The 22,663-nt window shown below is 38.8% G+C and overlaps 1 protein-coding gene across 1 annotated transcript in view; it reads left to right on the top strand.

Moving 5' to 3' along the window:
• TRHDE (thyrotropin releasing hormone degrading enzyme) overlaps window positions 1–22,663 on the top strand; it is a 409,484-nt gene that overhangs the window by 122,197 nt on the left and 264,624 nt on the right. Inside the window, exon 3 of the mRNA XM_007448769.1 lies at window positions 11,670–11,796. Within this exon, the coding sequence (XP_007448831.1) occupies window positions 11,670–11,796 (127 nt within the window). The remainder of the gene's footprint in view (window positions 1–11,669; window positions 11,797–22,663) is intronic.

Below are 22,663 nucleotides of genomic sequence, written 5' to 3'. Positions count from 1 at the left end.
AGAAACAGGGCAGTTTGCAGAACAGGAACATATAAGCCAATATACATTTGAAATGGTGCTTAACACCTGCATTACTAGGATGATGCAAATTACAACTAACAACTAGACACCACTTCATAACCATTGATGAACATACATTTCAAACTTTATGAGGATGTGGGGAAGCAGGGACTGTCATACATTGCTGGTGGGATGTAAATTGGTATAGCTCCTTTGAAGAGAAATTGGTAATATGCCCGTTAAAACGGAGGACAATTATAACATGAATTGAAAGTCTACTGAAGCCTGTACTTCATGGCCATGGTTAATTCTAGAGTGGGAGGGAGGGGCGTGGTAGGAAGGGGGTGTATTGCCGCAATGGAATTGTAATGTTTTACGTGGTTAAAAAATATCTGAAGCAAATGGGGAAAAATATCAACATTATTTAAATCTGTTAAGGGTATAAGTATAATGCACTTTTGTGCTATACTTTTCTATATGATTTCTCTATGATCGGAATATTTTGTAGTTTCTTTAAAGAAAGAATTGAATGGGGAGGCTTGAGGACTGAAATGAAAGTTTTCAGGACACTCATATAAGTAGCTCTTCCTGGAATCTGTATCCACGTTGCTCACATCCTTACTTATTTTATATTTTTACTCAAATACCACCTTCTCAGTGAGGCTTTCCATGGCCTTTGACATTTTCTAACTCCTTCTGATTTACTTTAATGTTGAACACTTATTACTATTTAACATGCTATATATTATTTGTATTTATTTGTATTGTTTACTATTTATAGTGTATTATTTGTAGCATTTATTTGTATTGTTTGTATTTATCCATCTTTCCTACCAGAATATAAACTTCCATGGTAGGGATTTTTATTTGTTTGGTTTACTTTCTAGAAGAGCACCTGGTACAGAGTAGACTCTAAATAAATATTTATTAAATGAGTGAATGGACAAAGGAATTCTGAGTTCTGACCCCTAGGTAGTGGAAGGCTGCCTGCATCATTGAAAGATCCACAAGAGAGGGTTGGTGCAGGAGGGAATCTGTGTTTGAACTGGATGGTGCTGAGTTGGAGGAGAAGGTGGCATACATAAAAGTAAGGTCAGCAGGTTGCTGGAAAGCAGGGAATAAAAGGACAGATGGGACAAAACAAATTGAAACTGAATCCAGCTGAGCCCTGAGCTCCTGTATTTACAAGGAGATGTTCTTGGGTGTCAGTCTTGCTGAAGAAATTTGACCAGGCATAAAACGTTTGGCTTAATAAGGAAATTCTCTACATTTATTCTATCTCACTAAAAAAAAACCAAACAAACCTGCAATTCACTTTACCACAAAAGATGTACTGTATCTCAGAGAGGGATTAAATGCTACCGTTTTATCTATGGGGTGTGACAGTATTAAACAATTTTTACTGGTTTCCAAACACTGGATCTGACTCATCTGTTGTTTATATTTTATTGTGCAGGGGAAAGAAAGATTAGTTTTTCGAGTTAAAAATAATAACAGTCATGTTGAATGTATCTTCATTGAAGACTTTGATGTTGAAAGAGATTTAAGGAATAAGGATATATATGTTTTCCTATGTGTTAGGCTTTTGCTAAATATTTCTTTCCAGTCTTGAGGCTTGCTTGCTGTGGGGCTGAATGAACTAAAGGTTCCTCGGTGACTCTAGGCCAGTAGTTCTTCAATTTTAGTGTATATGTAATTCAATTGGTAAGTTTGTTAAAATGAAGATTTTAGGGCCCCATGGAGAGAGGTGATTCAGAATTTCTGCAATGTATTGACCCAGGAATCTGAATTTTAAACAATTACTCCAGGTGATTCTGCTGCAAAGCATAATGAGACAACACTTAGAAAATTATTGCTGTAGATGATTCTTTTACTCAATCATTTCACTTTTGTGTGTGTGTACCAATTACATGCAATAATGTGTTATGTGCTTGGTAATAATATATGTAAGTAAATCAGGTGTGCCAACATTAGCAGATTGAAAGCTGTAAATAATTATGTCTACAACAGAAAGAGTGACACACAGAGAAGTACAAAATATGCTCTTATATGAAGCTGCAAATCTAACACAAATCAGTGTGTTAACTGGCATGAAGATAAAAAAAAGTTATACTAGCTTCCTATTGCTGCTGTAATAAATTACCAGAAACGCAGTGACTTAATGCCGTACAAGTTTATTCTCTTCCTATTCCAGAGGTTAGAAATCTAAAATGAGTTTTAACAGGGTTGAAATCAGGGTGTTGGCAAAGCTGGTTCCCTCTGGAGGCTCTAGAGGAGGACCTGGTCCTTGCTTTTCCAGCTCCTAGAGCTGCATGTCTTGCATTTAGTGATTTATGAGCTCTTTCTCCTTCTTTGCATCTTCAAATTTCTCTCTGCTTCTGTCATCCTATTGCATTCTCCTTTTCTGTAGTCAAAACTCCTTCTGCTTCCCTCTTAGTAGGACATTTGTGATGACATTTAGGGCCCACCTGAATAATCCAGGATAATCTCATGTCAAAATTCTTAATTTAATCACAATCAAAGTCCCTTTGATAACATTCACAGGTTCTAAGGATTGGAACATGACATCTCTGGGGGGCAAGGTCTGCCTCCTGCCCTTGTACCACCTGCTCCAGTCACGCCAGCTCCTTCCCCATCCCCCTTGGAGCCTCCTCTTTGTGTTTATTGGCTCGTGCATCTGGGTTCTGGCTCCTTGTTTCTGTCAGAGTTTTGTGTGTATTTATTTTCCTTTTGCTTTGCAAAAAACCTGGTATCTTCCGAATTTTAAAGAAGACTAATACTCTTGGGCTTTTAGCTTCTTGTTTACAACATCCTTCCCTCTTTGTATTGATATATTTTTCTTCTACATAGTGTCAAAAGCACCTGCTCCCTTCTGCCTGGCTTGTTTTGTTTTATTGATTTGTATGAAGAACCCCCAAATCAAATTGTATTCACATAGGCAAATTAATTCAGCTGTAATGGTGGAGAGTTTAGTGACAACACATCATTGTTTTGCAGTTATTAAAGAAAGGGACTGATTTTTTTCAGTTAGGTGAAAGGAAAAGTAAATTTGTTATTGTTATTAGAGTGAAATTTGAAAGGCATGAAATAATTTCTGTGTCTTCCAAAGTTCTTAATGTACTCTTTCAGTATGAACTTTTCTCAGAGAATAACTCTGGCAAGCCAGAAGGTTTATGTAACTTAACATACCAAACTACAGACATCAAATCAGAGCAAATGTTATTCAAGTCTTTATTTAACAGATGTGCTAGTGCTATAAACTTTTTTTCCCTTTGCTGTATGGTGTAACTACACACTGTTTCACATAATTGTGTAGCAACTACCACAATTCATTTTTAACACAACAAATAATTAAAACAGTCTAGAAGAAAGATACTAGAGAAATTTAGTTTCACTGTCCTTTAAAATGACTCAGTGACCATAGAAAAACTTCTTTTCAGATTCTCATCTACAAGATCAGAATTCACTGCTGAACACCATACTGATTCTACAGGTATTGTGTAAAGATAAATAAGAAAATCTGTTAAGTATTTTAAATTATTAGAAGAAAGTCTCCAGAATTATTTAGTGTAAAATTTTTTTTTTTTTTTTTTTTGCGGTACGCGGGCCTCTCCTGTTGCAGAGCACAGGCTCAGCGGCCATGGCTCACGGGCCCAGCCGCTCCGCGGCATGTGGGATCTTCCCGGACCAGGGCATGAACCTGTGTCCCCTGCATCGGCAGGCAGACTCTCAACCACTGTGCCACCAGGGAAGCCCCTAGTGTAAAATTTTATATTTCTGACAACTGCATGTGTTTACTTATTTGCATTATATTACAATTGTATATGTATTTTTCCTTTTCCTTTGAAATCTTTAATACAATGAAAGTAGAACATTATACATAAGAACTTGAATAGTTGTTTGCTTCTCTTCACTTCCATGGTTCTCTGTCCCTGTTCTGATGAATCACCATCTCTATGGAGAGAACTTCTCTGAAGAGCCATTGTAAATTTGGTCCACATTGATTTTCTCAATGATTAGACTTAGTTGCTGTATCTCCCCACTGGACTGCCAGTTTCTTGAGAGAAGAGACCCTGTCTCTTTTGCTTACCTTTGGACAGTCAGCACATGACCATTAATATATGCTCATTAAATAGTAGCTAACTAACTAAATATCCCATTGATGACGTCATTTAACTGTCTTTGATGTTCTAATTCTGAGTTGCACAGCTATCAGAGACAGTCAGTTTGAACTTCTCTAAAGTTTCCTACCATTATGACTCCTTTCCAAAGAATATTCTGTCCTAATAATGGCATATATCTGACATCAGTGCCACCTCTCCTACCCCTAGCAGCACAGATGGCATTTCACAGATCACGGCACTTTCTCCTGACAAGTGCAGATGTGGTCTCAAGTTTTCTCCTGATATGTACTCTAAGAAGCCACTCTCGGGGGCTTCCCTGGTGGCGCAGTGGTTGAGAGTCCGCCTGCTGATGCAGGGGACGCGGGTTCGTGCCCCGGTCTGGGAGAATCCCCCGTGCCGCGGCGCAGCTGGCCCCGTGAGCCATGGCCGCTGGGCCTGCGCATCCGGAGCCTGTGCTCCGCAACGGGAGAGGCCACAACAGTGAGAGGGCCGAGCACCGCAAAAAAAAAAAAAAAAAAAAAGAAGAAGCCACTCTCAGTTGTCAGAATAAGTTGAAACTTAATTGCCATCCCTGTTACTGTGAGAAAGCGAGATGACCAATGGGGTGATGGTATCTGCCTTTAGTATTTTCCCCCTTCTATGATCAAAATACAGTTGACCCTTGAACAATAAGGGGGTTAGGGGAACCGACCCCTTGCACAGTTGAGAATCCATGTATAACTTTGGACTCCCCAGAACTTAACTACTAAGAGCCTGCTGTTGACCCAGAAGCCTTACTGATAGCAGTCAATTAACACATATTTGGTATGTTATATGCATATCTACATATATTTTATGCATTCATGAGATGTCTAACCTTTTTAAAAGTTTTTTGATATTTCTAGACTACGTGGTTCATGTTTTTTTTTTTCAAATTGTTGCAATCTCCAAAAAAATTTCCAGTGTACTTATTGAAAAAATTTCATATATAAGTGGATCTGTGCAGTTCAAACCCATGTTGTTCAAGGATTGACTGGACTTAAAATCCTGTAAAAAGATAAAACAAACATACTTTAAATATAGAGGGTCCATGAAACTACAGAGTAAAGGCCACTGGGTCAAACAGAAGCCCCCTAGGAATACCTATTTTGGGCATTTAAGTTTTCTATGGGATCAAAAATATGTAGCTCCTAAACCTTAGCTCATTGCTGCTGTGTATTCCCACAGCGGTGGGGCCATAAGATCATTTTTTCCAAGGCCAGCTTCTTCTATTTCGTATTGGCTGGCTACTATAGTTATGTCTGTCTGATCAGTACCAAGTTCATGGACAGTTCAGGGAAATAAAAAGAGGAACACTCGATTAAAGGATGGAGAATGACGGCTGAGTAGTTGGTATGTATTTTCAAGGGAAGCAAAAAATGTCAAGGAGTTAAACTGAGTGAAGATTAAAAACAAACCCTTTTCATTATTTTCTTTTCAAAATAAGCAGTGACTAGATGAGAACAATTTAGGCAAATTAGTATGATGCACCAGCCTCTCAGGGTTAATATGATATATAGATAATGATAAACTATTACCCCTGGAAGGAACTCTGAACTGAGACCCAGAGAAGTTTACAGACTTTCCCAAGTTGACAGTTGTTACTGAGAAAGCTGAGTCTCACATCCCTGTGTGCCAGTTCCTAGTATAATGTCCTTTCTACTGGACCTTAATGTGCAGTTTGGTTTATATTGGTTGTAGGAGGAAGCTATGCAGAGGGAGAGATAAAGCCTGGTTAGCAATTTACATTTTCAGAGCTGGGCTCTTATCGTGGAATGTCAGAAGAGCAAGTGAGCAGGCGTAATAAAATTATTTTTCATTGCTTTTGAGTGATAACTCTGTTTTTGAAGATTTAGTTTCTATGTTATGATTAAGTAGAACTAGTTGCTCTAAAAGAAGAAAACAACTGTGATTCTTTTTCACAGTATAAAATGAATTATTGCACAGCCAACTCTTGGTTAACAACAAAGGGATTATCCAGTTTGTGAAATATTTTGGATTTCCCCCACCCCCAACCCCATCCCTCAGCTGGTCTCGCTTGTTCCAGCTGGGCACTGGAGTGAGACAGGTACAGATAAGGTGAATGATTGTTCATTACTAAGAATGTGACTACAATTGGCTTTATCTGGTAACTAAATGACTTGTTCAATAGAATGTTAGGACCAATTGAATAAATCTCTCCATTTCTCTGCATCCCTCCTGCCATCTCTCCAGTCCAAACCACCGTCAACTTTCACTACAATAGTCTAACGTATTTCCTTTGTTTGATCCTAGTCTCTCCTCATCTATCATCTATACTGCAGCTAGCGTCATCAATTAAAACTTAATTCTGATTATGTCATTCTGTGGCTTAAAATCTGTGACTTGCCTATGCCTATAGGAGTGAATTAGTATTCTACCATTTGGTTTACAGGCCCTTCTTTAATTTGGCTTGAGGTTTCTCTTTACGTATCCAGTCTTACCTATCACTGTGTATCTCTTCACTTTTCTAATTTTATTTCTCTTGGACGTCTTCACAAGCGTCCCCCTATATCTCAGTTCACCTGGTATAGGTCACTGACGTAATCTTTCTGACATGCAAAAGTAACTTTAGCATTTTCTGGCTTAATATCCCCCCATGAATTACCACCAGTATTATAATTAAGTCCTACTATTTACTGTTGCCTTTCAAATCACTTATCATTTGGTTAACATTGTTGCCTTAGCACAATGACACTTTTGTATGGTTACAACTAATAGATAAAAATCTTTGCCCTCATGCAACACACATTCTTAGGAAAAAGGCCGTCAGAAGCAAAATGAATAAGTAAAGCATATCTTTTGTTAAATGGTGATAAATGTGTGGGAAACAATAAAGCAAGGAAGGAGAATAGAGAGTCCTGGGGTGGGAGGGAGGACAGCTCAGAAAGCAAAGATATTTGGAAACGTATATCTAAAGGAGAAGAGGGCACGTGCTGTGCAGACATCTAGGGGGAAACTCAAAGCCTTGATGAGAGAGTCTGTCTGGCATGTTTGAGGAATGCCAAGGAAGCTAGTGTATAATTGGCGTAAGGTTAGTGTGGAGCAAAATGGTAGGAAATGAGACAGAGAAGTAAAGGGGATTAGGTTTTTATAGGGATTTGGGAGCCCTTGTAAAAACTTGGACTTTTACTCTAAATGACATGGGAAGCCACTAGAGGACAGAAAGAAGAGTGGTATGATTTGATATTTATTTATTTATTTTATTTTTGGCTACGTTGGGTCTTCGTTGCTGTGCGCGGGCTTTCTCTAGTTGTGGTGAGGGGGGACTACTCTTCGTGGCGTTACGTGGGCTTCTCATTGCGGTGGCTTCTCATTGCAGAGCACGGGCTCTAGGCGCGCAGGCTTCGGTAGTTGTGGTGCACGGGCTCAGTTGCTCCGCGGCATGTGGGATCTTCCTGGACCAAGGCTCAAACCCGTGTCCCCTGCATTGGCAGGCGGATTCTTAACCACTGCGCCACCAGGGAAGTCCCTGGTATTTATTTTAATTGGAACTTTGTTGTTGTTGTTGTGTAGAGAAGAGGCTGAATGGAGTAGGGGATGAGGCATCAGTAGGAAATTAAAGCACTCATCCAGGCAAGAAATGAAGGAAGCTTGGACCAGGATGGTGGTGGTGGGATTGTGAGAAGTGATTGGATTCTGGGTGTATTTTTAAGGTAGATCCAAAAGGATTTGACGACCAGTTGAACCTGGGAGTGTGAGAGAAAGAGGGAAAACAAGGATGGTTTTGAGGTATTGAGCTTGGGCAGCTGGATGGAAAGGCTTCAGGAAGAGCAGGTGTGTATGTGTGTGAGTGTGTGTGTGTGAGACAGAGAGACAGAGAGAGAGAGAGATTGGGCATTTGGATTTTAGACGTGTTAATTTTGAGAAGCTTATTAGATATCCAAGTGGAGATGTCCAGTGGGCAGTTGGAAGTCTGGAATTATGGGGTAGGTCTTCAGCATCTAAATAATATTTATAACCATGGGACTCAATATTGTCTTTAAGGGACTGAGTGTAGACCAAGAAATTATGTCTATGGATTAAAATCTGACATCCTCCAACATTAAGAAGTGAGACGGATGAGGGAGAGGATGAGGATGAATCAGCCAGGAGGCTGAGAAGGACTGGCCAACCAGATAGAAGCCAAGTGAAGAAAGTGTTTGAAAGAGGGGAAATGATCAACTGTGTCAAATGCTGCCGATAGGTTAAGCATGTCGAAGACTGGGAGCTGACGGTTGGATGGTTGGATTTGGCATCCTGGGGCCATAAGTGATGCTGATGAGAGCAGTTTTGGTGGAGTAGTGGGGCAGAAAGCCTTGTTGCCGTGACTTCAAGAGAGACCAGAAACAGGGAGTATAAATGGGCAACCACCCTACTTATACCTATTGTCTCAGGGTGTTAAGTGCTCCTGTTTATTTTGAAAGTATTCTAGTTTGCATGTTAACTTACATGTTAATTCTAACTATATAGGAAACTCTTTCAAGGACCGTTGCTGGAAACCATAGCTGGAGGAACTGTGGTCAACAAAGATTTTTCTTAAACATAGGAAATGATACAGAGTATGTGTTTGCTGATGAAAAGGATCCAGTATGGAAGCATAAATTGGTGATATGGGAGATAAAGGGGAGAATTTTGAGAATAATGTCTTCGTAAAGGCAGGAGGGGTAGAATGTGGAGGGTTTGGTCGTGGGTAGGAGCTCAGTCCTTTGTAATGGGAGTTAATTCCATTATATTACAGGAGTCCATTGTAATGGGAGGGAAGGCAAAATGCAGTTACATTTCTCACATTGTATTTTGCTGTTGATTTATATTTGTTTGTTTCTCCACATATTGTGAGCTTCCTAAGAGCAGTAAGAGTAAATGTTTTGTTTATTTTCTGGCAGAAATTTTTATTGTTCTATTTCTGCTCTCTAGTACAATGCCTGGTACACAGCAGGCATGCAATAAATGTTTAAATGAGTAAATGAAGACTCTGTACTAATCATGTGTACGTTTTATCTTCTCACTCAAATTGGATCATTTCCATCAAATCTTGACAACCAGATTGATTTAATTGTGCTTCTCTTGTCTGGGCCTACAGATAGCTTGACTAACAGGTAGAGCTGATTGACAGGAATGGCTGTGTTTCTACTAAAATCAGTGATGCTCCTTTTGAGTAAAATCAGTGACCTTTTGCTGCATTATTTTGCAGTGGTCCTGGTTGTGGTTTTAACATGAATTTACTATCTACTTCACCTTGAACCTTCTGAAAACTGTCTGTTCTCCTCAGTATCCGCTTGGCACTCATGGCTTACCATTCATATGGCATGCATCATTATCTGTTATTATTATCTAATTTACCTTTATTAATGGGAAGCTCTTTGAGAATGAGGATTACGTTTTCATTGCTTTTTGTTCCCAGTAATGCTTTGTGGTTAGAGAACATGTCTTCTTCATCACTTAAAAATGCTTAGTCCAGGCCTTGGTGCATGCAAAGCAGATGCCAAATAAATATTTGTTGAATGCGTGAATGCAGGAATGAATGATTCTTGTCTGTGGTGTATGCTATTGGTGCACAGACCAGATCTCCTCTCCCGTTTGGTGTGCTTATCACCCAGCTCTCACTCTTTCGCTTCTAACAGTTCACACCTGACCTCTTCTCCCAAGGACTCTCCTTGGACCACAGGAGCTGCATCATCCAGATCCTTCAAGAACGAGTGCCTGGGATTTTATGCCTTCTCCTGGGTAACCAGTATCCAATGACTGAGATGCAGGAATATGGAAGCTCTCTTACTTCAAGGCAGCACAAACTCACCAGTGCAATTTACACTCTAGAGCTCCCTGTAGGATCAGGCCGAGGCCAGGACTTCACTTGAAATTACACCCTTGCTTGGCTTTTTATGCTGCCTTATATTGTTTTCCGTGTTCCGTGCTCCCTTGTAGGTTTCTCCTTGAGAACACTTCCTTGATAAATCACCTGTACACTCATACTTCCCTGTTTTTTTGGAACTTAAGACATTGCATGTTTATAAGCAGTTGACGTCAGGGGTAGGGGGTCCTAACCACTGTCTCTCTGAGAGTGGTAGTTTCTGCTGTTGCAGGTGGTGTCTCCTGACAGTTTTTGGTTTTACAGTCCTGCCAGCCAAAACTGTAGGCAACTGTGAACTACATTTGATATTTCATTTGGTTGTCAGATGGGAAGTCATTTCACAATTTCAGTAAATAGTTGTTATTGAATTTAGTAAACATCTTATTGAATTACAGGTCTTTCTAACAAAGTCAGAATGTGGTTTCCTTGACTTTTTGCTCTTTTTGATTATACACATCTCTGTTGTCTTTCTTTAAGCAAGAATAATAAAGAGTTAATTGTATAATCCATTTTTATATGATTGAGTACAGCTCTCTTTTGTCTTCCTGTTGAATATAAAGATCCATTTCTAAACACCAAGTAAACCATTTACTTTTTTAGTGATTTGCAAAGAACACAACCTCTGTTATCTGTAAAATGGGATTGGAAGTAATGTGTTTTAGAACTGGAAAGCACTTTAGCAACCAGCTGGGGGCTAACACCTTCATTTTATAAGTGAGAACACTTGAGACCCAAAGAGGTTAAGTAATCTGTTCAATATCTCCCAGCTTGGTTAGTGGCAGAGCAAGAGTAAAACCCACCTCCCGGGCTCTCCGCTGCTCCACAAAATGCATATTTCTTATTCACAGAATTGATATGAGGATTAGGGACCACATCTGTGAAAAACAGATTTAGCCTTTGGAAAGAAAGATGCCAGATAGCTTTATGAAAGCTTTAAGGAAACTAATCTCATTTTAACCTTTTCTGTACAATTGTTAGTTTTGTTCAGTTTTATATTATTTGCCTCAGGCTCCTTTTTGGCCAAGGACTAGATAATATACAATGCTTGATTTGAAAATCAATATTAAGTATCCAGATTGTGTTAGAAATATGACTTACTTCAGCTGGTTTTGAAGCCGGCAATGGTTGCAGACAGCCTTCCAAAATGGCAATCATTTATGTACATGAAAAGTTTTCTATCCTACTTTGCATATTGGAAATAAGGACAATTGGATAGTTGCTTCCAAAGAAAAGAAGAAGCATAAATTATTTTTTTGTTCAGCCTGGTAATACTTCCAAAGCTTGTTGCAGTGTAACTTTAACAAACCATGAATTTTCTCTCCTGCCAAGCCACCATATCCCGCCTGCTTTCAGCATAGTCAGGAAACCGTTATACTAATCCACCATACCTTCCTATCTCTAGCAAGCACATGTAAGTGATAACTTTGAATATTTATTTTGATGCAATATAAATCTTCTCTATGTCAACTTGTAAAGCTGGGAAACTGTAACTTGCTCAACTTGGTTACTTTAATTGTTTAAGTTTGGTTCTTTCAGCCACAGCATGCTTTGATATATGAACAAGAATGCTGCTTAATATTCGTAGTATTCAGAGTGATTTGTATAGGCTCATATATGCAGGGAAGATAAAATTGGAGGATCAAAAGGCTAAAGTAACTTTTCTATATATTTTTAATTAGGTACGCTTATATGCAAGACCTGATGCTATCAGAAGAGGATCCGGGGACTACGCTCTCCATATAACAAAGAGATTAATAGAATTTTATGAAGACTACTTTCAAGTGCCCTATTCCTTGCCAAAACTAGGTAAGAATTTTCTTGGTTATTTTATTGTAAGGGCTCCTTGAAGGTGGAATTTCTTCTTCATGCATTTATTTGAGACATCTAGAAACATGGAAAGTTCTAAGGGTTATATTTTTAGAGAAGATGAGCACAGAAAACAGCTTCTCCTGAAGAGGTAAAATAAAATTCAGTGTTTTTAAGTCTTGCCAAAAAGTGCTCACAGGAATTAAGAAAGGCATGATGTGAGCTTAAGATTCCGGAAGATAACCCAAATAGCTAATTTGTTGAATAAGCACTATGGAGGGGTGCTTGCTAACATCTTGTTTAATCTTCACAGCTGCTCTGTGGGTAGGTACTGTTTGAACATTTTCCAAATAAGGGAATTGAGACCTGGGAGTCTTTCATTTACTCAGACAGCCAGTAAGAAAAGGAGTTGGGATTTCAAGCTAGGGCTTGATGACTCCCAGAACTATACAATATTTTACACTAAGAAGGCACTCATTGATTAGTTTCTGTTTCCTAATTCTCACATGTCAGCCCTGAATGTATTAGTCATCCATTAGATTATTTTTGTTCAGTCATATTTTGGGTACACAGTTACAGTAAATAGAATAAAAACAAGAGAAGAGGAAAATTGCAATGATGGAGATTGTGTTCACCATGAATATGTTTACATTTCTTTCTTTTACAAAGTGAGTAGGTTCAATAAGTATTTGTTGAATGAGTACATGAATGAATTTTGTTATCCTAATTTGCATGAAGCTGCTGCTTTTACAGGGAGTGAACTGTGATGTTCCAGGAAGTTAGAAAGGGTATATATATACCCATTAGAAATGCTGAAGCTATTTTTTCTTCTCAGAAAACCTGCTTGGAAATATTAATATCACAACCGTTTTTTGTTCTTCACCCCTCCTCCCCGATCCATTTTCCTTCTCAGGAGTGTTGTTAATCAGCATCCACATAAAAGCTATCACTCATTGACAAAAATAAAGTGCTTACCTGGTCAAAAGTATTAGCATTTGAACCGCAGGTTCTTGTCTCTGGAGATGGGCCGGCCTATTTCACTAAAGTACCTGCCTGCTGTATAGCTTTATTGGTCTTATAATCAGTGATTCAGAAAGTAGATAGAATAGTTGATATTGTTATCAGTGGGTGTAGCATACAGTTTTAATGAGTGATATTACAAAATTCTGAGGTCTTTTGAAACATGTGCTCTTAGAATCCCTAAGATTTTCTTTCAAATTTCTAAACAAAATTTTATTTCAAATAGGATCTATGTTTTGTTTTGTTTTGTTCTTCCTTCTTTATTTTCCCCTCTATATCAACTTCTCTATTAGAATCTGTTACACTGAAATCTCCCTGGTAGGCACCCAAGGTAGAAAGGAAGACCTGACTTCATTTGCATGGGGGTGACACTGTTCTCTACACCAGGTAAAACAGGCTGGGAACTTCTCAGCTTGACCCTAATGTAAAATTCACGAGTGCTTATGTTGCACGTTCAGCAAGAGAAATAAAATGTGAATCTTTTTCCCCTTCAGACCAGTAAGTAATTAGTAGGGGAACTCAATTTATAACTTCAGGGGGTTCCATGTAACTGTCAGCTTGCAGCAGGAAGCATTTCTGTTCCTCTCTTTCACTCACAATTGAACTATGCAGTCTTTCATCTGTAGAAAAGAGCTTTGTTCACTGTTACGATTACTTGTTAAGCTACCTTATGGTGTATATAATTGAATGATTTGACTAATCCCAGCACACTCCTTTTTATGTATCTAGGGGAGTTTCCACATCCCCTGCACTTTGTAAAATTTCTCTTGAAGTTCTACTCATTTAATATACCTTTAAATATTTAGAGCTATATGTTAATGGATTTATAAATATAATTTATAAATGCTCCCTACATAAGAATTCTGAAGCACGGAAGCATTTGGACAAATTCTTACTTTCTACTGTACGTTACAAATTCTATTTTAAATGAATTCTGTGGACATTAACTCAGTCTTTGTAAATGATGAATGTAGATGTATCCTAGATATCAGCTGCATCTGCCTTGACTTTTTAGATCTAAGATGGTTTCCAAGACACCTATTCTTCCCTCCCTCCCTCCTCCCTCCCTCCTTCCTTCCTTCTCTCTTTCCTCCCTTCCTCCCTTCCTTCCTTCCTTCCTTCCTTCCTTCCCTCATTTATTTAATAACCATTTATTGAGTACCTCACATATGCACTTGTCTATGTCATTGGGAGGCAGCTGCAAATAACAGAAGGCAAAAATCACTTCCCACCTGGGGCTTAACATTTTATTAGGTAGAGCCAGACATTTAAGCCATTATTGATACATATAGCCTGTCAGATGGAGATAAGTGCCATTAAAAATAAAGCTAGAATGGAGGGATAGGAAGTGTGGGGAGCACATGGGGCATGGGGAAAAGGCTGAATGTTTTAAATGGGTGAATATGGAAAGCTTTATTGGGAAGCTGACTTTTGGGCAAAGAACTTAAGGGAGTGAAGGAGTAAGCCAAGTGGATATCATGGGACGCGGACTCTAGGCAGAGGGAACACAGTGCTCAGACTTTGAGATGGGAACTTTGTTCATGTATTTGAGGAACAGCAAAGAGGCAAGTAGGACTGGAGCAGAGTGAGTAAAGGGGTGAGAAATAGGAGATGAGATCAAGGGATAGTGGGTAAGTGACAGATCCTATAGAGCCAGCAGGCTGTGGTAAGGACTTTGTTTTTTTTTATTGTTGTTGTTGTTTTGTTTGTTTGTTTTTCTTGGGGGGTACGATGGAGATCTACTGGTCAGTTTTGAGCAGAGGTATTACATAATCTGGCTTCTGTTATAAAAGGGTCACTCTTGTCACTAGGTTGAATACACTTTAGGGCAATGGTTCTCCACTGAGGGGTGATTCTGTCCCTCAGAGGCACTTGGTAATATCTGGAGGCATTTTGTTTTTCACAACTCAAGGGGGACTGGTGGAGTGTGTACTATTGCCAGGGATGCTGCTAAACATCCTACAATGCACATGACAGCCTCCTACAACAAAGAGTTATCTAGCCCAAGATATTAATAATGCTGTGGTTGAGAGATCCTGTTGTAGGGGAAAGGGCAGAGGCATGAAAACCAGTTAAGAGGCTATGGCAAAATTCAGGGAAAATTTGATATTGCTTGGACTAGGATATTAAGTGTGAGGTAGTCAGAAGTGGCCTAATTCTAGGCATATATTGAAAGTAGAGGCAGCAAATTTGCTGATGAACCGGATGTGGGATTTGTGGGAAAGAGACGTACCACGAGTGATTCCAAGGTTTTGTGCCTAAGAACTAGAAGGATGGAATTGCCATTTACTGAGAGAGAAGGATTGTGGAAAGAAATCATTTTAAAGACTGATATGTCTATTAAACATTTAGGTGGCAACTTGATGTCTGTAAGAAACTCAAGTAGACAGTTCAATTTACAAACATGGAGTTTGGCTGAGTAATCCAGCTAGAGATAAACATTTGCCGGCATTTTATGATGTATAAAGCCATGAGGCTGGACGGGATCACCAAGGCTGTGAGAGCAAGTAGAAAAGAGAATAGGAGGGACTTCCTGGGTGGCGCAGTGGTTAAGAATCCGCCTGCCAATGCAGGGGACACAGGTTTGATCCCTTGTCTGGGAAGATCCCACATGCTGCAGAGCAACTAAGCCCATGTGCCACAACTACTGAGCCTGCGCTCTAGATCCTGCGAGCCACAACTACTGAGCCTGTGCGCCACAACTACTGAAGCCTGTGCGCTTAGAGCCCGTGCTCCACAGCAAGAGAAGCCACCACAGTGACCGCAACGAAGAGTAGCCCCTGCTCGCCGCAACTAGAGAAAGCCCGCGCGCAGCAATGAAGACTGAATGCAGACAAAAAAAAAAAAAGAAAATAGGAACCATTTAGCAGTTAGAGAGATTAGGAGCTGGTAAAGGCTACTGAGAAGAAGCAAGTGATTAAGGCACTAAAGAAATAGGTATATTAGACATTCTGGGCATTTGGTGAAGGAAGTGTTTCACAGAAAAGCAGATGATAAATTGTGGTAAGTCGAGATAGATGAGGACTGAGAATTGATCATTCATTGAGGCTAGACTGAGAATTGATCATTCATTGAGGCTACCGTGTGACCTGGGCAAAAGCAGCTTCAGGTCAAAAACCTGATGGGTGTGTTCAAGAGCAAATGGGGTGGGTGCTGCAACTAGAGACAGTGAGTACAGGTCACAGATCAGCATTTCTGAAAATTCCCCATGGGGAAGGTTCTGGAAATAGAGGGAAGGAGAAATATTTGTGTTCTAAAAATGCTCACTTCTTGAGAAGAACTGTTTCTGTGAACAGATCACATCCTTACCTCACAGGTTGTCCCTGTCCCAGATGTCAAGGGAGTTGTGGAACTTGCCTCTTTTTTTTTGACTTGCATTAGAAAACCCCAAACAGACCTCCACCAGTTGGTCTGACTCTACTGGTGCTTTGTGGGGAAGTGCGCATATGTAAATGTCAGGGCATTACATTGCAAAACCCCCGAACAAACCCTTAAAATGTAATATTGAATCCTTCTTTTCTTAACAATCACTTTGCTGTTCTGTCATAAACTCAGCAATATCTGCTCTCCTTCCCAGTGTTTTTTTTTCATTTCCAATGCTGAATAGTCTTAACTTTCTCTGCCATTGTATCATCTTATGCTAGCTCAGCTCTAAGGATTTGAGTTTCTGCTCCAAGTAGTTTATCAGAGTAGTTCCCTAAGAGGAATTCTGATGCTTGCAGGTGGGACAGTATTGATTCTCCTTGTTGCATTAAGGATATTCCTTTAACATTTTAAAGCCCAAATAGGCAGGAGGGTATGCTGTGTAAGGATTTGTTTTTAAATCTCTCCATTAGGTAATTAAAGCTATTAGTAGGAGGTTTGTAGAGATTTTCTCTTTATTGTTGTTAAGTTGTAAAGGTATATAATCTACTTGATACAGTACAGCAAGCTTTTCTATAGCTCTGTGCCCTATTTTCATGAGAACTCTCTGAGGCATGGAGGTTTACTTTAAAAGAAGGTTGTTATAATTATCTTAACTCTTATCCCCAAAACTTACTGACCACAACTACAAAAACAAATGGGTTTGTGTTTACTAGATGTGGGCCACTCTTAAGGGCTTCGAACATTCTAACCCATTTAATTTTTTTTTTTTTTTTTTTTTTTTTTTTTTTTATTTATTTATTTTTAAATTTGACATTAAAAAAAATTTTTTTTTATTATTTTTTGGCTGCATTGGGTCTTTGTTGCTGCACACGGGCTTTTCTCTAGTTGCAGTGAGCGGGGGGCTACTCTTTGTTGCTTCTCATTGCAGTGGCTTCTCGTTGCAGAGCACGGGCTCTAGGTGCACGGACTTTAGCAGTTGCAGCATGCGGGCTCAGCAGTTGTGGCTTAGTTGCTCCGCGGCACGTGGGACCTTCCTGGACCAGGGATCGAACCTGTGTCCACTGCATTGAGCAGGAATTAGTGGATTTATAATTCAAACCCAGGTTCTCTGACTCCAGATTCTTGGGATTCTGATGAAACAGATTCCAGAAACTTTGAGAATTCAGAGATTAAAATATGGGTCACCTTAATAAACTAGGTAATCTGATTGCTAGAGGAATAATGTGGTAGCTATTTTTGTTAATTTCATATTGATGTTAAAAAGTAATGTATGGTCCTTATAGAAAATTTGTTAAAAAAATAAATAAGCACATGTCTTATAACTCATAATTTCATCAATCAGAAGATATATTTGAGTATTTTAAATGTTTTTTCATGATAGTTTTTTTTTATAAGTCAATTAGGTGGCAGATAAAGTGACTCAGATTTCTATTAGAATATTTTGTTATTCATCCTATTTAGATTTCAATTAATTATAATAGTTTTCAGTTTTCTTTTGCTGCTACTTTGTAAATCAATACGTTTCATAAAGGAGTTTGCTTGATTGCTTCTTCCCAGGACACCATGCTTTTATGAAGAATTTGTTACTTCCTTGGCACAGTGCTATAATTGTAGAGGGAGCACAGGTATTTTGTAACAAGAACTTATGGCTTCAAGGAGGTTGTGATTTCGTTAAGGAGAGAATATGATATTTACGGGAATTAATGGATTAGGGACTCACACTATATCGAATATAATCAAGCTCCAAAATTTTGTGGGGCAAAAATGTAGAACCATGTAGTTAAGAATGTGGGATCATTGCATGATGCCATAGACATGAAAGGGACATAAAAAGGAGGCTTATCTTCACTAAAGTCCTGAAGAAAGAAACAAATTTAATCAGAGGTGGAAAAGAAAGGGGAAAAATGATTTTGAGAATTGTGTGGTGGGGAAAGCCATGGATACCTTAGGCTCTATGTATCATGTTGATGGAGTCTGTTTTTCTATAATGGAATAGATAAGCTATGGGATAAATTGCCCTATTGAAGTTCATGAATAAGAGAGTCTAGCTTGAATGACTGAGTTTTGTTTAAGCTATAACAGATAGATCCATTTCTTTATTGTGGTGATGATGATGGAGGTGATGATGATGATGATGATGATGTTGTTGATGGTGATGATGATTTGCTATTTGCAAGTAGTAAAGCTTTGGAGTTTTTTCTTTCATAAAATATTTGTATTGACTGCTATACATTTCACTCTCTGTGGTTATGTATCTTTTTTCTTTAAGTAATGGGTATATTTGTTGTTTTTAATTTGAGGTGATCATCGTATAATACTATTCTCATTTTAATTATACATCTCATACTTGAGTTATTATTTGAGGCTTAATGTTTTTAAATAATGACTTTTCTTACCTTCCTTTTGATTAGTTACATATTGAGTACTATATATATGTTTTGTTGATAGCCTCAAGTTAACACTGCTTTTCTTTGTTGTTGTTGTTGTTGTTTTTGGTTTTTTTGGCTTCTCACTGTTGTGGCCTCTCCCATTGTGGAGCACAGGCTCCGGACGCGCAGGCTCAGCGGCCATGGCTCACGGGCCTAGCCGCTCGGCGGCATGTGGGATCTTCCCGAACCGGGGCACGAACCCGTATCCCCTGCATCGGCAGGCGGATTCTCAACCACTGCGCCACCAGGGAAACCCAACACTGCTTTTTAAAATAAAATCTCTAGAAGCTCTTTATATAGTCTGGTCTAATTATGTATAATGTCTGTTCACTCCCAAGATGCTTCCTTCAACCAGAATCCCTAAAAATATTTGAATATACACTGGAGCTGTTTAATGATGTGGTTTCTTGGTGGAGACTAACATAAGGATCTCTGTAGGTTAACATTACTAGTGCATTTCTTAGGAAATCAGATGAGGCAGTTCTTTGCCTTCTGGTTTACCAGGTACTTTAGAGAAATAAGTTTTTTCAAATGACTATCCTTTCCCCACTCTTTGGAATCAAATAACTATAGTCTTCCAATTTTATGACGGCAATTTATTTCTGAAAAACCCTTCATGTGGTGATTTTCTCATCAACCCAACAGTTATCATGTCTTTTAATGGAAAATATTTTTTATATGTTCCTAACCTTCACTCTGATAACCACTTGTGCTGAAACACCACCAAACCCTATTAAAACAGACATGGTTACTTCAATATTTAACAAGTATTTTAACACAATTTAGCAAGGCATTTCCCCCTTCATTAATTATTCTATAATATGGCCATTTAACTGTTCTTGTTAAGCTGTTCTGCAGCTATTACATGCTATACGCTTCCAAGATTGTACTAGCAAACAAAACATATATATGATGCTCAATGTTTATAATATTCAGATACTAATACAAAAAAAGAAATAAACAAATCAATGAAAGCAATGCCTTTTAGTGGGAATGATGCATAAGATTATTACTGCTATAAACTAGCAAACCACAAGTACACTGGGTGGAGAATTTTATGCAACACAAACCAGCTATAGAACTGAATTAACTAATTAATTCAACAGCATTTATTGAGTAGTTACTATGTATATTGTACTCAGCAACAGTGGCCTCTTCTGCTAGAAGCTGACAGTCTAGTTAAAGAGCAGTTTTTTATTACTTAGCTAGTTTGCCAATATTGTTACTTGTTCAGTTTGTTTACTGCCCTCCTCCCTCCTTCTCTGGTTTTAAGAATTTCAGAGCTTCACAACTTTGGATTTACTCCTAAGTATATTTTCACTAATTCAGTCAGGGTTTTGTGAAATATTGTTTATCCTGAAAATGAATGCAACTGTAGAAATTGCTTAACTTAATCAGGACTTATTTATAGATGCCTCCAAGGCATTGTTTTACATATTCCAACAGAGGTATTTGGCCCCTACAACTTTACCATTAAGCTAGGAAATAGCTACTTTCAACATTTTCCTATGTAGTCATTGCATGAGTCTTGTGCCATACGCTCTGCTCTCTTTCCTATTAATATGGGTCGAGTGGTGTTGGTCCAGTAATGGACACCTCCTCCTCTTGTGCACCTGATCCCATCCTCTCTCACCTGCTCAAGGACATCCCTTTAGCAAGTCTCTCTTCTCTTTCCTGGATCTTCAGTTCTCCATCTTTGTTGGGTCTTTCCCCATCAGCATTAAAAATATAGTGCTATTTCTTAGCCTAACCACACACAGGCACACTGACTGCAGCTCCTATACCATTCTCTCCTTTATTTTACAGCTAAACTGCTTGAAAGGGTTGTCCGTCTCCACTGACTCCAATTTCTTGCTTTCCCTTGTCTCTTGAGTGCACTCTACATCAGGCTTTTGCCCCCAACACTATACTAGAACTGCTCTTGTTGAGTTCAATAATGCTTCTACATTACTAAATCCAATGGCCAATTCTTAGTCTTCATCTTGAGCTGTCAACAGCATCTGTCACAGTTGTTCTTTCCAAATCCTTGACACACATTTTTCACTTGTCTTTCAAGGCAACACATTTTCCTGTTTGGGGGGTTTGTTTTTCTTTACTGGACATTCTTTCTGAGTCCAGTTTTTCCTCCTCTTCCCCTCTCTAGCTGCTTAATACTGGAGTGCCCAAGGACTCCGGTTTTGCATCTCTTCCCTTTGATACCTATGTGGGTGGTGACCTCATCCAGCCTCATGGCTTAAATGCCATCTGCTGATGCTGGATTCCCAAATTTACATCTCCAGTCTGGTTCTTACTCCTCAACTCCAAACTTCTACATTCTACTGACTATTTGATAGCTACATTTGGATGCCTAATGAATATCTCAAATTAACATGTTCATATTTAGCTTGAGATATTAAACCACTATCTTGCTCCTTCCATGTTTTTCCCCATCTCAGTAAACGGGAGCTTCATCCCTTCAAAAGTTGTTCAGGTAAAAAAATCCTTAGACTTGTAGTGTTTTTCTCTCATGTTACCCATCTAAACCATCAACAGATCCTTTTGGTTCCACATTCTGAATGTATTTGGAGTCTGATCACTTCTCCGCATTTCCAAAGCTACTACTCTCATTCTTGCCTGGGTGAAGAGTTCAGCCTCACTGAAGTGTGAAGTTAAAGTGGGATGAGCACGTGAGATACTTGAATTTACTGAGTTCTTGGGAAGGATATTGGACTTACCTGGTGACGTCGCACTCCTGCTCAAATGTTCCAATGGCTTCCCATTAATAATAGAGTAGAATCCAGAATTCTTCTTTGGCCTGCAAGACCCTTGAGGATCTGGCCACTTGCTGCTACTCCAACTTTATCTCCTGCTTCTCTCCTTCTCACTCTCTCTGTTTCAGCTGCAGTGCCGTCCTTGTTTTTCCTTCAACATACCAAGCATGTGCCAGCCTTGGGTCTTTGCATTCATTCTTCCCTCAGCCCAGAACACTTTTCCTTCAGATATGTGCATGACTGAAATATCACCTTTTCCAGTGAGGTCTTCTTTGATCCCCCTACTTAAATCGCAGCCTTGCCAATCACTTCCCATCTCTCTTCCCTGATTTACTTTTCTCCATAGCACTTTCTATTATCTTCCTTAATATGTATTTTATTTATGTTTTATTTTATTTATTATCTGTCTCCAAGCTACCTCTCCTCCTTTGCCAAATGTGAATGTTCTATGAGAACAGACGTTTTTTTATCTGTCTTCTGCTCTATTCTCTCTGCCTAGAACAGTACTTGGCCCAAGGTAGGCAATCAATAAATTATTGTTGAATGAATGAGTAATCGCTGACTTCTTTCTCTTTTAACTATCTTTACCACACTAGAAAGGGGAAAAAGGCAAAGCTTTGGCTACTGTGTGAATGAAATAAAATATGATTTCTTTTTAACAGAATGAACAAAGAAATAATGGTGATGTTCATTTAAACTACCAAGGAAACTCTTTTTTTGGTAAATACAAGTGAAAGAGGTGAAAGTTGAATTAGTTATCGTTGCAGCCACTTTCCGATTAGAATTTATGTAAAGGAAATATTTGGTGAAAAATGGGTGAGTTGATACCAAGAAGAAGTATTGAGCTTTTGGTTTATTATCTTGGCAACTCTAGACTGAGGCTATTAAGAGGCCATACTTTGTACCTGGGATGATTTTGCAATCTGAAAATGAAATAAGTATCTAGTTGTCTATGAGCTCTTGTTCTTTGAAATGAAAACAACATTTACTCATGGATTTGATAACGTTGTTAAATACCTGTTATATACTAGATACTGTTCTATTAGATACTGAAGAATCTGCAGGTAACCAAAGAGACAACAATCCCCATCCTCATTGGGCTTATATTTTAATAGGGCGGAGAGGCAAACAACAAAATAAGTATATAACGTTAGAAAGTGATAAGTACTCTAGAGAAAATAAAGCAGAGAAGCAAGTGTCAGAAATATTGGTGGGGGCAGGGGTTGAAGTTTTAAACAGGTTGGATGGTCAGGGAATGCCTTGCTGAAAATGGTGACATTTGATTCAAAATCTGAAAGAGTG

The sequence above is a fragment of the Lipotes vexillifer genome, unplaced genomic scaffold (assembly GCF_000442215.2).
Source record: "Lipotes vexillifer unplaced genomic scaffold, Lipotes_vexillifer_v1.1 scaffold329, whole genome shotgun sequence".
Taxonomy (NCBI): domain Eukaryota; kingdom Metazoa; phylum Chordata; class Mammalia; order Artiodactyla; family Lipotidae; genus Lipotes; species Lipotes vexillifer.
The sequence above is the reverse complement of the archived record's forward strand: the minus strand, read 5'-3'. Positions and strand labels throughout refer to the sequence as shown.